Genomic DNA, 17103 nt, shown 5'->3' with positions numbered 1-17103 from the left:
TGCTATTGACGGCGATCCTAGCATCTAGGGACCTTGTCTTCAAAGAGGTAAGAAGGAGCAGAAAAAGCCTAAAACCATCATATGACCTATGTGAAGCTTCCCTAAAAAAGGAGAACATAATTCGATTTTTAGTTAACGAAATCTTAAGCTTCAGAAAAAAAAACCTAGTACTTTATATAAAACTAGCGGCTTCGCCCCTTGCCTCTAGGGGCTTTGCCAGATGCAACCACTTATTTCGAACATATTAAAAAAAACATATTTTGGTGTTGCGAACCATAATTTTATGGGTTATCCTTAACGCTTTCTTTTCAATCTTTTAATCAATTTTTTATTGGGGGGGAGGGGTGTCCCACACCCCAAGATAATAGCTTAAAACCACCACAGGACCAGTAAGTATATTCCCTGAAGAGTAGAGCCCATTAGGTTCAGCGTACCCGAGATCTTAAGCTTCAGACGGACAGACAGACTTTGTCTTATAGATGATAAAGATATGTTTAGGTGGTTCTCTCCGAACCCCCCCCCCCTTTATTCTTAAATAAATTGAAATAAATAGGGGGTAGGAGGTTTCTCTTTTGTAAATTATTATTTTAGGTCAGGTTAGGGTTAGGTAAACGCATGTAAAGGCCACGCAAAGTAGATAAACTCCCCTTTTGTTTTTTAAATAAATATCTTTTTTATTTTGTCTCTATTCTGGAATACCAGAATGAAGGTTACTCTTCATATTAAAGTTTGAATATACATAAAAATAGTAAAAAAGAATATCAAGATTTTTAATTTGGATTAAACTTTTTCTTCCTTTTTTTTGACAAAGTATACCTCAAAAACTTTATTCACTTATTTCTTTTTTAAATTTTGTCTTTTTCTACCCTTAAAGCTTTCACTACACTGTGGTAATTAAGTTCCAATTAAAAAAAATATATATTTTATAAATTTTGGCGTGGGGTAGGTCAACCCATTCATGTATATTCTTCAAGAGAAATATTTCCATTATTACTCGAAAATTAGAATTAGTATTAGAACCAGTTCTCAGCCATACTGAAAACTCATGTAGCATTGTAGTACTTTTTTTATGAAAACTAAAATATAAATCATTTCTGGGTTAACCAAACTGGTTTTAATCTTTTCATTTTAATATCTGCTGAAATCTGTATACAATGCAATAAATAACTATTCTAGTTTATGAGCTGGATCTTTAAATCATTTTAGTGGTGAGCCAGATCGAGGTGAGCCAACTTTTCACCAATGAGAGCACAGCATTTTATGAAATGCCGCGCTGTGATTGGCTGAAATTCGGCGCACCTCGATATGGCTCACCACCAAAATGATTTAAAGATCCAGCTCTGAATTGTTTTACATTTTTGCCAAAAACTAAAATTTAAAAAATTATGTTTTTTTTAGATGTCCCTATATGCTAGGGCTGCAGCCAGTTGTGTTGTATAAAACAAGATGGTTCTTGAGACTGTAAGACTATTTTACGCATAAATTGAGACATCTTATAACATTGTTGAGACCATGGATGATTTTACGCATAATTTGACGCTTTTCATATGATAAGTGGCTGAATCATAAAAGTGAGTCAAAAAAAGCTTTTTGGGGACCATAGGTGAAGCTTCACTAAAAAAAGAACATCCTTGTTGGTTCAGTATTTAGAAGATCTTAATGGACAAACTAAATTTCTGTTCTCTAAAATTGATGAACCTAAAAATCAACACCTCTCCGACAAACATCTTTTGATTTCAAAACCTTTGTCTAAAAATCATATCTTTGAAAGTACTATGTAAGCTTGTTAATAGGCAAATGCATTCCCATCTACTTCAGCAAATTATTTATGAGCTTTTTAATATATTTTGTATTTCATGGTGTGATCCAGACTCAAAAGTGTCCATAAATGCTGCAGTATCATATTTGTAAAGTTTTATGTGTCTTCTACCATACCAAAAGACCACATATGTTGAAAAATAAAGTTTCAAAGATATTGTCTACAAACTATCCAAGGACAGTGACATGAATCAGATGCTATATTAGGGGATAAACTTATTATTCTAGTGTGGATATCATCATTCCAGGACATACAGGGTCTACTTACTGGAAAGAGACAGTGTAAAGTTGCACCAAAAAAATGTTGTCATACAATGAAGTTGACCAATGAGAGGACAGTATACACTGTAATTGACCAATAGTAAAATTTATACTAGCCTCTCATTTTTTTTTTTTTTTTATCATATGATGTCATTTTTGGATGCCACTTTCCGTTGTCTCTACTGGAACAGTTATTTATTGCATTGAATTATGGGCATATTTGAAAAACCACAAGGCAAGGGAAGAAATTGTTATGCAAAGCAACCCTAAATTTTATAGGGAGCAATTGCTCTTCCCCTTACGTTATTGCTTGGGATTGATATTACAATTTTTATATTATTCATTAAAAACTTTAAAATACAATACAAAGTATAGTTTTAAGGTATGACTCAGAACAAATCTTAATACAATTGAAATGAATTGGTTTCACAGTCCTGTTATAAAAGATTTTTTTCATATAATTAATAAAAAAATTTTTTGCGTGAAACACAATTTTTTAAAGTATGGATTGATTTTTTACAGTGTTAAATGTATGTAGCAAAAAATTCAAGTCAAGAAAAACATTGAACAAAATTTTCAAAGGTTTGCCTTAACATTGGGGAATGCTGGGGATAGTTCAATGGAAAAAAATGTCTCTTTAATTTCAGAGAGTAAAAAAATCTATCTTTGCATAGTTGACTATTTTTAGTGAAAAGTGGAAGGAAATTTTTAAAATCTATTAACCTATTCCTATTTCTTTACTGTTTGCTATATTTATATTTAAAATTGTATTTGAATTTATTTTCGGATAAAGCATGCTATAGGTTGAAGAAATATATGAAAATCTAAAGAAAGTATAATTCTAGAGGATACATTAAGATAATTCATAAGTAACATTAATGCAATCAGCGACCAAAGCTCAACACGTAGCGCATCAGCTCGTCGTCAGGGAGGTAACAGGCTCGAATCTCGGCTGAACACTACGTCATAACTAAAGACGTTAAAAATGGTTCCTGCTGCTACTATGTCAGGTGTACTACATTGACATTTAGAGTATTGGGAATGCCTTAGCCTAAATCAGGCGCAACTCATTACCATGCACATTCAACCTAATTCCTCAGATGTTTGGACAAAAAAGGAGACATTTGACTCCCCCTAGTTATCATGGGTAGTTAAACCTTTAAACCTGTCGTTTGAGTGTCCTGGATAGCATCCCCGCCTGTATGAGGTAATTGGTATCATTAAGGCATAATGTAAAGCCTTGCTTAGCAGAGCTGGATCTTTAAATCGTTTAGTGGTGCGCTGAAGCGGGGCGATCCAGTTCACCCCGGTTTGGCGCGGCAATGGCACTCAATTTGGCGCGCTGATTCGCCCATTCCATTTTGATTTGAAGATTGAAATCTAACATTATCTAGGTGCGCCGAACTGAATCGCCCCGATTCAGCGCACCACTAAACGATTTAAAGATCCAGCTCATACAAAACAAACATGCACATACATCCTCTTACTATATAAAATACTAGTGGCTTCGCCCCTAGCATCTAGGGGCTTTTCCCCAAGAGGTATAATTACATCTTCTATTACTTACCCAGCAGAACAGATCACAAATTTTCGCACCTACCAAGCAGGAAAACATTTTGCGATTAAATTCGCAAAATTCGTAAAATTCGTAAAATTCGTAATTTTCGTAAAATTCGTAAATTTCGTAAAATTCGTAAAATTCATAAAATTTGTAAAAAAAAAAAATGGGGGGGGGATTTTTTTGTTTTTGGGGGGTTGGGGGTGTCCCACCCCCCAAGAAAATAGCTCCAAACCACCGCAGGACCAATAGGTATATACCCTGAAGAGTAGAATCCGATCGGTTCAGTGGTTACTAAGATCTTAAGCTTCAGACGGACGGACGGACGGACAGACAGACAGACATCGTTCTACTTTGTATTGTAGATAAAGTTGCTAAGTACATAACACACACTAAACAAATACGCACACATGCATCCTAATACTAAGCTACAGATTAGGTATGTAAAAAAAGAAGCTCACCTGAAAACATGGAGATAGGAATGATATACAGGGTGGCTGACCAAGAGTGGGATAACTGAATATAAACAAATTAAAAATTATCAGGGAACTTGATGGATAAGACTAAGAATGATTAATTGAAACTTGCAATGACTATAAACATAAGATAAAAATAATGGTGTCAGCATAGGCGTCCAAGGGGGGGGGTAATGGGCCATTTGGCACCCCCAAACGATTTTGGGGGTGCCGTAGGCACCCCCAAAATTTTGTCAACAATACCCCCCCCAAAAAAAAATTACCCCTACCTTGGGGGTGCCGTAGGCACCCCCAACGATTTTGGGGGGGGTATTTACCCCCCCAAACCATTTTGGGGGGGGGTAATTACCCCCCCAAAATAAATGTTCTTTAAAAAAATTTTTTTGGGGGGGGTATTTACCCCCCCCCAAATTGAATGTTCTTAAAATAAAATTTTACTGAAAATTTTTTTTTGGGGGGGGGGAGGGAGTAAACTAGTTATAAAACTTACCAGGACCTATAAGACGCTTCACTTTAAAGTATAATCATATTGGTTCATTGGTTAGTGAGTTAATTATTGTATTTTTATGTTCTAAAGAATGAGATACTACTATATATTTGAACTAGCGGCTACGCCCCTAGAGCTCTAGGGGCACTTAAGGTAGGAGGGGGGAAAGTGGACCTCATCCCATTTTAAATTTGAGTTTCAAAAGAGTAAACAAAAAGATTTTTTAGGGGGTAGGGGGTGAAGACACGCTCCTCAAAAATAGTTTAAAACCTTCCCAGGACCTATAAGAAGCTTCACTGTAAAGGAGAACAATATCGGTTCAGCGGTTAGCGAGATCCTTCGGGACAAACAAAAAAAACGCTTACTACTTTATATAATAGGATAGTAGTGGCGCTCTAAGCATCTAAGAACTCGTGTTTTCTAAAGGGTAAAAAGGGAGGAGAAAAATAGCCTAAAACCACTCAAAGGATTGACCTATAATAGTGTGGAACCATCATGGGATCTATGTGAAGCTTTCCTAAAAAGGAGAACTCAGTATTAAAAGTAATGAAATCTGAAGCTATAGTCAAATAAACCTTACTTACTACTTTATGTTATAGGATAGTACTTATTAACTTAATAGATTAGGTAGGTGCTTTTTTTACATAATTAAATTACCCCCCCCAAAAATTTTACCCCCGGGGTAAATTTGTTTGGGGGGGGTAATTACCCCCCCCAACAGATTTGGGGGGAGTATTTACCCCCCCCCAACAGACTTTAGGGGGGGTAATTACCCCCCCCAATCAAATTTTACCCCCGGGGTAAAAATTTTGGGGGGGGTAAAAAAAAATTTCGGCGCGCTTCGCGCGCCATTTTACCCCCCCCAAACACAAATTACCCCCCCCCCTAAAATTTTTTACCCCCCCCAAAAAAAAAAGCTTGGACGCCCCTGGGTGTCAGTTTAATTCTCTATGTCTCTCCCTATGTAATACTATGCTAGAATAGACAGCTATTTTTTTTTTTTTTGTAGATTCCCTGAACCAATTTAATTAGTCTGTAGGTCTATCGGTCATTATTCAAAAGACCACTTTTTATTAATGTATTGCGAGTTTTTTCTTTGATTTATCTCAAAACATCTTACTTTCTTTTTTCTCTTTTGTTACAACTAAACATCTGCTATACTTTAATCTATGATTTTGTGTGTTTTGCTACGTATTTATAAAGTCTTTCTTGTTTTAATTATTGTTATATCTATCATACAAAGTAGAACAATGTCTGTCTGTTTGTTTGTCTGTTTGTTTGTCTGTTTGTTTTTTTGTAACGAAGGATCTCGCTAACCGCTGAACCGATCGGGTTCTCCTTTACAGGGTAGCTTTTCTTAGATCCCGGAAGGTTTATAACTATTTTCTAAAGGGGTGGGACATCCCCCCCCCCAAAAAAAAATGAAAAATACCCCCTCCAAAAAAAAAAAAAATTCTTTTTCTTTTTAAAACTAAAAATTTTTTCTCTCAAATCTAAAATACAAAAATTGGTTTGGTCAAACCTCTTGGGGCAAAGCCCCTAGAGGCTAGGGGCGAAGCCGCTAGTTTAAATATATGTTACCTTAAAGAATGGATGACAAACCGTTGTGTATCTCTCTATAGCAATTGACAGGGTAAGGTAAATGGAACCTAAAAAAGTTAAAATAACTTGTTGTTCTTTAAAGTTGCCCTATCCCTGTATTCTCAGAGAGGAGAGAGGGGACACTAGATTATAAATGACACTGGTGCCCAAAGTTTTAAACTCTGTTATATTATTAAACGTTGGGTAATTTTATTAAAGGGGTAGTTTCACGAAATGTATTTGAACTTAATTTAGTGAACCGCATATTTCATCCTGGTTAAATGGTTAAACTACATTTATTTACTAAGTATATTTGCGATTACTTTTATTTAATGAAATCTTCTAATTTTTAACATGTACAAAACGGCCTGCTACATTGCATCAAGATCCATGACAGATCTATATAGGAAATAAACGTCTATAATTGAGCTCGAATCTTCCAAGCGTATAGTGTATAAAACTCATAGTGCTTCAATAATCCCTATTAAATTCTCATTGACCAGAACATTAAGACTCATTATTCTACTTTTAGCATCATAAATTCAGTTTTTTTAATTCATGTTGCTATTTAAATAACATTGAAGTATTTGATTTTTATTCATAAAACAGAAAACTTAAATTTATAATATAGTAAATCTAAGAAAACTTAGTTTTAAAATGAAATGACTCATGCGACACTCCCGTAATGTGGTCAGATATTAAACTAAACATTTCAACCCTTTGAGGACGATAAATTGAAATGAAGAATATTAGGATTTCAATCTTTAAAATATGATAAAAAAAATGGAGCAAAACGTTAAATCGTGTATTGTTACATTGGGTGTAAATATAAAACTAATAATTACTGATTAAATATAAACAGATATTCTAATGTAAAATATCATTATGTGTAACGTATATATGAAGAGAGAGAGAAAAAAAAGGAGCGAGAGAGATAGAAAGAGAAAGGGGGTAACCGAGAGAGAACGGGGGAATGAGAGAGAGAGAGAGAGAGAGAGAGAGAAAGAGGTTGGGGGGGGGGGGAGGGGGTACATAATGAATCATAGGCATTCTAATTTTATTACAAGCTGAATTTGAAGAGATGATAAAATGAACATTTAATTGAAGAATAAGAGAATAAAATTTGTAAGGCAAAGAGCGATAGTATTTAAAAAGAGTAATTATCTCTGATAATTAATAACATTAACAAGGATGACAAAATCCGTAAAGGAGAAACATTAATCAATTCTACTAAAGAAAATTTAGAAATATAGAGTAACTGCACTTAAAAGAGAAAATATTTAGATTTCAGCAAAAATTTAAGTAAATATGTCATTTAATAGCTTAAATAAAAGTCATTTTATTTGGACATACTAACGTCATGGTGATAGGGCTATCAGAACTATCTGTTAGGGACGTATGGATGGACTGATCAACCCCAACTGAAGAAAAGTTTAGCTTTTAACAAGAAATAGATCATTAACATTATACAACCCTTTTACCCCATTTCCTTCCCTCTTACTGGATGAAAGAACTAACCAATAGATAAGGTCCATACTGGCAAGCCATATAGGGAATATTAACACAATTTTCAGCCATTGAATAGCAAATGAGAAAATTACTTTTTCCTCTAAGCCTAGCCAACAGACGAACGGACGGACATTTTGAATTATAAATAAGCAATAAGCAATTATAATAACAAATAACTTTGACTAAAAAACTTAATCAGTGTTTCGTCAGTTCTAAACAAGAAGTGTTCAAACTTTTAAATCAACCGAAGGCTTACCCCTGTTTATCATCATGGGGGATGTAAAATAAATATAAAACATTATTTCCTAATATCCCTGAGTTTAAAAATCATCAACAAGGATGATAATATCCATAAGTAGCAAAAATCCTAATAGTAAAAGTAAAACTCAAAAGCAAAAAGAAGAAAACACGGCATAACCCACAGACAGACGAACGATGATCAGTGCAGTGGTCATACAAATCTTCACACAAAATATTAGTAGTCTATAGACAGAATAATGAACTAAGTAAGGAGTAAAACTTTTAAAGTTTAAATTAATTGACTTCGGTACTAACATTTAACAGGTAAATAAGGATGACAACAGCCATAACTATAGAAGCTCTTGAATTTAAAAAAAAACAAAAGGCAAAGCAAATAAAAGCAAAAAGGGTGCACAACAGACAAAAATATAAAGTAATGATGCATAGTGAATCTTTACACAAAAAACTTCAATAAAAGCTGGGAAAAGTATTTAAGAGCATTACAGATAGACCAACAGACAATATTATTCTTAGAGTAGATGTGCATTGGTCAGCAAACATAAAATAAGTCTTCTGTCTTAACCCTGAAAGATCGGGCCCTCTACAAATTCTTAACTGATCGGATTTTATACCTTAATAATTGCATTAGCCTTCTACCTTTCCAGTACGGATATTTAATATTCCCAAGAGCATTACAGACCAGCGAACAACGTGAGCTGTAGGCTAGTATGGCATATATTTGAAAGAATTTCAATTTTCTACTACGTGGTAGAAAATTGAATTAATATCAAATATATGCTATATAAATGTAGTTTAACCCATTAACTAGAAAAAAATAGGCGGTTCACTAAATTAAGTTCAAATGCATTTCGTGAAACTACCCCTTTAAATTTTTTACTTTCAATCTAGTAGTGTACAAACTTTTTAATCATAATATTAATCTTCAGAAGAGGTAATTTTGTTTATTATCAATTGGAACGTATTTCAATTTATCGTCCATTGTCTTATCCACTAAGATCCCTGCACTATCCTACAAGTCTAGACCCTATTATTACGAAACTGCAGCTAGCCGTCCTAAAGTAAATTTGTGAATTCATCCGGAAATTATTTCATATCTTCAATTTATTTAATTTAGCTGCATTGCATGGTAAACAAGGACAACAACATTCAAAGTAGAAGAAGAAAAAACTTAAAATACCCAACCAATCAAAAGACCCAAAAGTTGTTAAGCCAACGAATAAGAAAGCGTTATTTTAAAACTTTGGGGACTAGTTTAATGAACAGTCTCTCTCCCTCTGAGTAGCAAAAAACCCTAGTTTTATAATAGCCATGCTTCTAATAATTTTCACATAAAATATGTTGTAAAAACCAATTCACTATAAAATGTCCGCAGAAAACTACATAAAATTCCTCAAAAAAGTAAAAACTCAATAATATTGCAAGTATTCTAATGTATAATGTAATACGGAAAATATTTAAGGTTCAATCACCCCCTGTCAAATTCTAGTGAACGCCACCAAAATTATTATTATATTTATACAAGGTTCAGATAAAGAGGCGTACAAGCTTTTTATTTTGAGGGGAGTAAAATGAGGGTCTTTAAAGTTTGAGGAAGGTTAAATTGGACAATTATGTTCTGATACACACCATAAATATAAATAGCGTAATAAAGGTCAATGGTATATAAATAAATATTAATATACTATTTAGTCAACAACCTACTTATTCTTAATAAGGTTCCTAATATTTATATGTATAATAGTATAGCCTATAAGAGTAATACTGATATAACAGGACTGTAGTTATATTTATATCTATATTTATACCATCCACAACGTAATAAGGTTATTAATTTGTATATTAGTATAGCCTATGAGAGTAATATCAATATTACAGGACTATAGTTATATTTATATCTATATTTATACCATCCACAACGTAATAATGTTATTAATTTGTATAATAGTATAGCCTATGAGAGTAATATAAATATAACAGGACTGTAGTTATATTAATATCTATATTTATACCATCCACGACGTAATAAGGTTATTAATTTGTATAATAGTGTAGCCTATGAGGGCCATATTGATATTACAAGACTAAACTATACTAGTATAGCCTATAAGAGTCATACTAATATTATATGACTATAATATATTACTACATATATAGGCAACAAGATACTTATTCTTAATAAGGCTCCTAATCTTTATAGTATAAAAGTATAGCCTATGAGAGTAATATCAATATTACAGGACCATAGTTATATTTATATATACATTTATACCATCCACAATGTAATAAGGTTATTAATTTGTATAATAGTATAGCCTATAAGAGTAATATTGATATAACAGGACTATAGTTATATTTATATCTATATTTATACCATCCACAACGTAATAAGGTTATTAATTTGTATAATAGTGTAGCCTATGAGGGTCAAATTGATAGTACACGACTAAACTATACTAGTATAGCCTTTAAGAGTCATACTAATATTATATGACTATAATATATTAATACATATATAGGCAACAAGCTACTTATTCTTAATAAGGCTCCTAATCTTTATAGTATGAAAGTATAGCCTATGAGAGTAATATCAATATTAAAGGACTAAAGTATACTATTATAGCCTATAAAAGTAATACCAATAAAATAGGACTATAATATATTAATAAATATATATTTACCAAACCACTAAAGTATCAAGGTATAGCTTATAAGAGTCATACTAATATCATAAGACTAAAATATTAATTTAGTAACTGAAGGTCCCTCTCTACAATAAAACTTCAAGTCTTATATGCTCTACTGCTATAAGTCTGACTAATTTTGTGTATTGAGATTAATAAATCAATCTTGCCAATCAACATACTCTATGTATGTTTTTCTTACTTTTGTCCAAGGAATAAAAATACAAACAAGGATGACAACATCCACAAGTAGCAAATCTCAAAAATTATAGATGGATACCCGGAAAAAAATAACTTAGAGCAGTTTCATAAAAAAAAAATAAACTAAAAAAATCACAAAATATTGTAACGTGAAAATTTAAGAATCAACCTAGCACCTCAACCAATAGGCAGATCTGAATTAAACTTTGTGGTGATATATAAATTGTGAACTTATTTAATCCCTAAAAATTTAAGCCGCCTATCTCGAATATGAGCAAAGAAAATCATGAAAACTCAAAAATCTAGGAATCGAACTAGCACCTCAACCAATAAGCAATTCTAAATAGAACTTTTAAAAAGTATGCAGAATATAAAATTATTTAATCCCTGAAAATTTCAGGAGTTGAGAAAATCGTTGAAACTTTTAAAATGTAGAAATCTATCTAGCACCCCAATTTGTTGACGAATCTTTATCAAAAATATAGAGAATGGTAACATATTTGATCCCTGAAAATTTCAGGTGTCTATCTATTATAGGAGCTGACAAAATCACGTTTCCCTCTTTCTGTCTCTAACAGACGGATGGACAGACATTTCGAATTATATAGCAGCTTCGCTACTAAAAAACTTAGGAAGAGAAAAAGTTTAGACCAGGTTAGGCGAAGAAATAGTAAAGAGAGCCCCGTAAGGAAAGGGTTTTTACAAAGGTTTAAAAACACGATTTTGAAAAATCAAATAGTCAATTTAAAGCTTGAAAACCATGAATCATTTTTTAGCTTTGATTAATATTTAGTTAAATATTATATATTGATTTTCTGTATGTATTTCATCGATGTTGTTTACATAGATGCATGTTTTGGTATGTGTATGCAACCATAATTATTCTTATTTACACGCCACTAACCTATTTACCAATATAACAAGGATAACAACACCAATAAAAATAGAGCTCTGCAAATAAGACATTTGGACTGGACAATGAAAGTGAAACATGAAAAAATTCAAAGATGGAGGTTTAATAATAGGAATAGAGAATGTTTGGGTACCAGACAGATTTAAGGTCCAATGCTCCCCTTGCATAAGGATAACCTTGCATGTCTATACGTAAGAGCCCCAGCAGGTTTAAGTTTCTTTAAATAATAGGTTTTAAGGATGAGGGTGGGGGGTTGATCGTGGTCCATTTGAGAAAAATGGATTCTAACTAGATATATAATGGGCTTAAATTAGTTTAGACGAAATCAAGTACAACACATGATTTTCCTTTCAGCAAATGCTAGGATTAAATAATAGGATTAAGAGGAGGGGGGGGGGGGGATTATGGTCCAAAGGCGAACAAAGTGATACTTCCCAGGTGTATAATGGCTTGAAATTAGTTTAGATGAAATCAAGTACACAGGATTTTCCTTGAAATAGTTTCATAGAATCCATCTCTTTTTTAGGGGTTTTCTTTACCACTCTTTCTCTTCTCATCCCTCATATTTATGACGTCACTGAGGGACTTTCTTAGTCTTCACTTTAAAGTATTAGACAATATCAGATTAATTTTCGCTTGTTTAATACCGGTTCGGTATCATCCTTTTGTAAAAGTAACAGGATGTGTGTCTGTGTGTCAGCCTAAATCCATCAAAAGACTTAAATTGCAGCATCTCAGAATCTAAAACAAGCTTCTCTACAATGAAAATTTAATAGACAATCGTCAAAGAATCTTGACTTCTTAATCTTAATTTATGATAGGATAAAATTAATGAAGGGAAGAGGAGCTTATGCAAAATTCCGTAAAGTTGTGAGTAAGATTCCAGTCAAATGCGCTTATTAGGTCAAACTGTGTATAAATATGACGTTTAACATTAAGAACAGTTAGAATTAATAAGCGCATTTGACCGGAAGCTTGCTTACAATTTTACAGAATATTGCAAAAGATACCATTCCATTTTAACTTTTTTAAAACTACTTTAAGAAAATATGTAAATATGGAAACCATTTTTAAAAGCGAAGCTTTTCTATAATTAGGGTCGGTCCGTCCGTCCGTCCGTCCGTCCGTACGTCCGTCCGTCCGTACGTCCGTCCGAGATAGATAGCTTTTATTCGTTAATTTAGGCATGTTAGAATTGTCCTATCGATTTCAAACTTTGCATGATGATTCCTGTAGTAGTTGGGTACAATTTAGAAAGCGTAGCAACTCTATAATCATTACCAGAATGTCCGTACGTCCATTTTAAACATGTTGATTTTTCTACTTTTTTAACAACAAATTTTCAAGTGTTTTAATTATCCGTTTGATCTGATTTTTGGTATATTGATTCCTGGGACAAGAAAAAACAATATTAAAAGCAAAGCAACTCTATAATCAAGTCCAAAAATGTAAGTATGTCCATAAACATTATCCTGTTTTTAAGCAGTTTTTCAACAAATTTACCTACAATTCTGATTCGACATTTATACATTTATGTTCCGATTTTTCAGTTCAGATACTATACAAGTGTTAATGTCCGTTTGTCCTACCGTTTCAGTGCTTCGCTTTTATGGATGTTGTCATCCTTGTTTAAAAGCGAAGCTTTTCTATAATTAGGGTCGGTCCGTCCGTACGTCCGTCCGTCCGAGATAGTTAGCTTTTATTCGTTAATTTAGGCATGTTAGAATTGTCCTATCGATTTCAAACTTTGCATGGTGATTCCTGTAGTAGTTAGGTACGATTTAGAAAGCGTAGCAACTCTATAATCGTTACCAGAATGTCCGTACGTCCATTTTAAACATGTTGATTTTTTTACTTTTTTAATAACAATTTTTTATGTGATAAAATCATCCGATTGATCTGATTTTTTTATTACTGATTCCTATTACTATAAGGTACAATATTATGAGCGAAGCATCTCTATAATCAAGTATTAAAAATGTCAGTATGTCCTTAAACAGAATTCTGTATTTAAGAAGTTTTGCAACAAATTTACGTATAATTTTGTTAAACCTTATATTTTCATATTTTGTATATTTAGTTCTGACACTCAACAAAAGTTAATGTTCGTCTGTCATATCGTTTTAGAGCTTCGCTTTTATGGATGTTGTCATCCTTGTTCCAGTATTAATAACATGTGTTAGTAAGAAATAACTCAATTTTACTTACTAATTAGAAGGCATATATGACGGAAATATTTCTTAGAAATAAGTCTTTCAGATAATTATGTTAATTATTATCACAGCAACATGTTGAGACAGCGTAAAGTGGCACAAAAAATGACGTCATCCAATAAAGTTGACCAATGAGATTCCAGTATACACTGTAATTGACCAATGGTAAAATTTATACTTCCCTCTCATTGGTTATTTTATCATATGGCGTCATTTTTTTGGTGCCTCTGTACGCTGTCTCCAATGGGTTTTCTAAAATTTGATGGTCTGTACGTAGACATGTTAGAATTGTTATATAGATTTCAAACTTATTTGTTTTTTCAAATATTCCATCAAAAAAGCAAATGCTGTAAGACAAAGGAGAGTAAACTATGATATTCAATTTTTTAAAAATGTACACAAATTTAATTAGTACATAGTCAAATATCCACTGAAATACCACAAAAATATCTTTTTTTTTGTACATTTCAGTACATAAAACATGCAAAACTTAAGAAGTACACAATGGAGAACTGTACAAAATTGGACCATGGATTATCCTGCCATCAAGTTGATATGTTAACTAAGGCTCACTAGATACACATTATCTCAGACAAAAGGATTTTTAGCGTAGCTACTCTTAATAAATATAATCTGGTTGTTGGGGGGGGGGGGGGGGTATTTTTTCTATTGGCGATTAATCTAGGGGGACTGTGGTACCCAAAATATTTTAAAACCTTTCCTTAACGTATGAAAAGCATCACTGTAATGGAGAACCAAATCGGTTCAGCGGTTAGAGAGATCCTTTCCTGCAGACATAGAAACATTTAGACATCTTACTATTTTTTAACAAGGATTTACAGTTTTTTTAATTTAAATTATTTTTTTTGCTTATTTTTGATGCATTATCTATTGAAGCTAATATTCTTGTTTTTTATGTAACTGTCATTCACTATTGCCAACTTTTTGTTATCTTTTGTCTCCGTTTTTATGCTTCTATTGTTTCATTCTTGGGTTAGAGTAATGGTAATAATCTTGTATTTATAGGCCTTTATTTATATAAAAGCAACAAGATGTTTGTCTGTCTCTGAGTGTGTGTTAAGCTAACCGCTGGACTGATATGGTACTCCTTTAAAATAAGCCTTTTTAAAGGTCCAAGGATTATTTGTATATGGAGAGTGGATAGCTTCACCATTAAAGAGAAAACACTACTGAATACGATACACGATGCTTCAGTATGGCTCAGCACCGGTTGTTATCTGGCGGGAATTAACCGGATTAAAAAAACATTACTTACAACCCAACCCAACCCAAGTTAAGATAATTATTTATAAGAAAAGTTGGCAAAACATTGGTAAATATTGACATTTATGTTGCACTAATAGATAAACACAAGGATGATGTGGTAATACGGCAGCATACGGACGGGCATTACACAGAGTTGCTACGCAGCGGCTTATCAAATCAAGCCTTCAGCGCTAATCCTATTATCACCATTTAACCCCTGCCCGCTGAGACCCCACAGGCAGCGGTCAGATCGGACTGGCTAATAGGGGGAGGGACGCGGTCACTTCACAACCCCGTGCCCCAGGCAACTATTCTACCGGGAGGTGGTTACCTCCCCCTTTACTGCAGCTTACCCCACAAATGCCTACCGCCGCAGGGCTCCGCCCTTGTCTCCCCACACCCCCTTCAACCTAACCTATTGTTATCATCTATTTTTGTATATATAGTAATAACCCTATTGTAAATGTATTCAGTTTTAAATATATCTTTGTAGTAGGAAATACTGCTATTCTTTATTGGTAGAATTCTTTAAGGCTAGGGGCTCGTTTGGGATTCGAACTCGCGACAGTAAGCTGAAACGCTTCAGCTTACCAAAATGACACTATCGATAAAGTAACGAAGCACACATTAACCATGGATGGATAAACGGACAAAGTGAGTTATAGAGTAGAAGTAAAATACTGTAGTAGTCGGGGGAAAATACAATTCCACCCGCGAAACTGACGCCCTGACAGACGGACTGTCGGAGGACAGACAGACAACGTAAATTATATAGTAGCTTAGCTACTATTAAACGTACGTAACATACATTGTCTTTTTGGTGGGTAGGGAATAGTTATTTCTCGCATCATATTATAAACGGCTTTGCGGATATAGAATGTACAATTATAAGATTAAAACCAGTTTTTTTAGCCCCGAGATCCCAAAGGCACCGGCTAAAAAAACTGGTTTTAATCTTATGATTGTACATTTTTATATTCGTAGAAAGCTGGATATAATACGATGCTAGACATAGTTTTTTCGTATGGATGAGAACCGGTTCCTATCCACCGGATTCGAATAAATACGAGAACATAATTTACAAGTCATTCATGTCCGTGGTTAGTTTTACATACTCAGGGATCTTAAGGGATAAGACAATAGATGATGAATTGATATACACTTCCAATTGCAAAAATTGTTGGTAAAAAATAGAAGAATATGTTTATGTCGACAATATTGCATTGTATAAAAGTGGACTTGGCTGACAAATATTGGTATTTTGTGCATAGACGTCCTAGGGTGTGGGTAAAAGGGTGTTTACCCCCCTCACACTTTGAAACCCCTCATTTTACCCACCTCAAAAAGTTAAGAAATGCATTAGATTACCCCCATCAAGATAAAAAGCTGTTTTTAATGCATTTTTTGCGGTGATAGTTATCAACAAAGAAATCATACTTAATCAAAGAAGGTTTTTGAGATATTATTACATAATGATTACTACTTATATGGCAGATGTCCTATTCTTTTACCTCTGAAACATTACAAACATTCCTACAGCTTAATAAAGACCAAACTGGAATTTGTAAAGAAGAACAATTTCTAAGAAAAACATTTTGGTTTAACTTGCTTTCCAAAAAGATTATTTCGTTGTTTATAACTACTACATCATATGATGCATTACAAATAGGAAAATGATACATTTTTGATTGGTGGAAAAAATCATACAATAATCATGCATCTCTGTAAGTAGCTGTTTTTCTCATTGACTCTTTTACTCATTGAGTTTAGTCAGATCAACTTAAAAATTTGTGTTTTTGTTTCTTAACTTTCATAGAAATCAAATAAATAATAAATATATATGAATGACACATGTAGTACCTTCATAAGTACACTGGA

At 33.3% G+C, this 17103-nt stretch overlaps 1 protein-coding gene across 3 annotated transcripts in view; it reads right to left on the bottom strand.

The window, feature by feature from the left end:
* The window catches only part of LOC145305974 (FMRFamide receptor-like), an 83590-nt gene that overhangs the window by 47852 nt on the left and 18635 nt on the right, over window positions 1-17103 (bottom strand). For all 3 annotated transcript variants that reach the window (XM_080147886.1, XM_080147888.1, XM_080147887.1), the window contains exons 5-6: window positions 6182-6249; window positions 4099-4153 (exon numbers count right to left, since the gene is read on the bottom strand). In XM_080147886.1, the coding sequence (XP_080004012.1) occupies window positions 4099-4153; window positions 6182-6249 (123 nt within the window). The remainder of the gene's footprint in view (window positions 1-4098; window positions 4154-6181; window positions 6250-17103) is intronic.

Source organism: Acartia tonsa, chromosome 14 (genome assembly GCF_053477335.1).
Source record: "Acartia tonsa isolate MP-2025a chromosome 14, ASM5347733v1, whole genome shotgun sequence".
Lineage (NCBI taxonomy): Eukaryota > Metazoa > Arthropoda > Copepoda > Calanoida > Acartiidae > Acartia > Acartia tonsa.
Note: the sequence above shows the minus strand (reverse complement) of the source record. Positions and strands in the feature narration are given on the sequence as shown.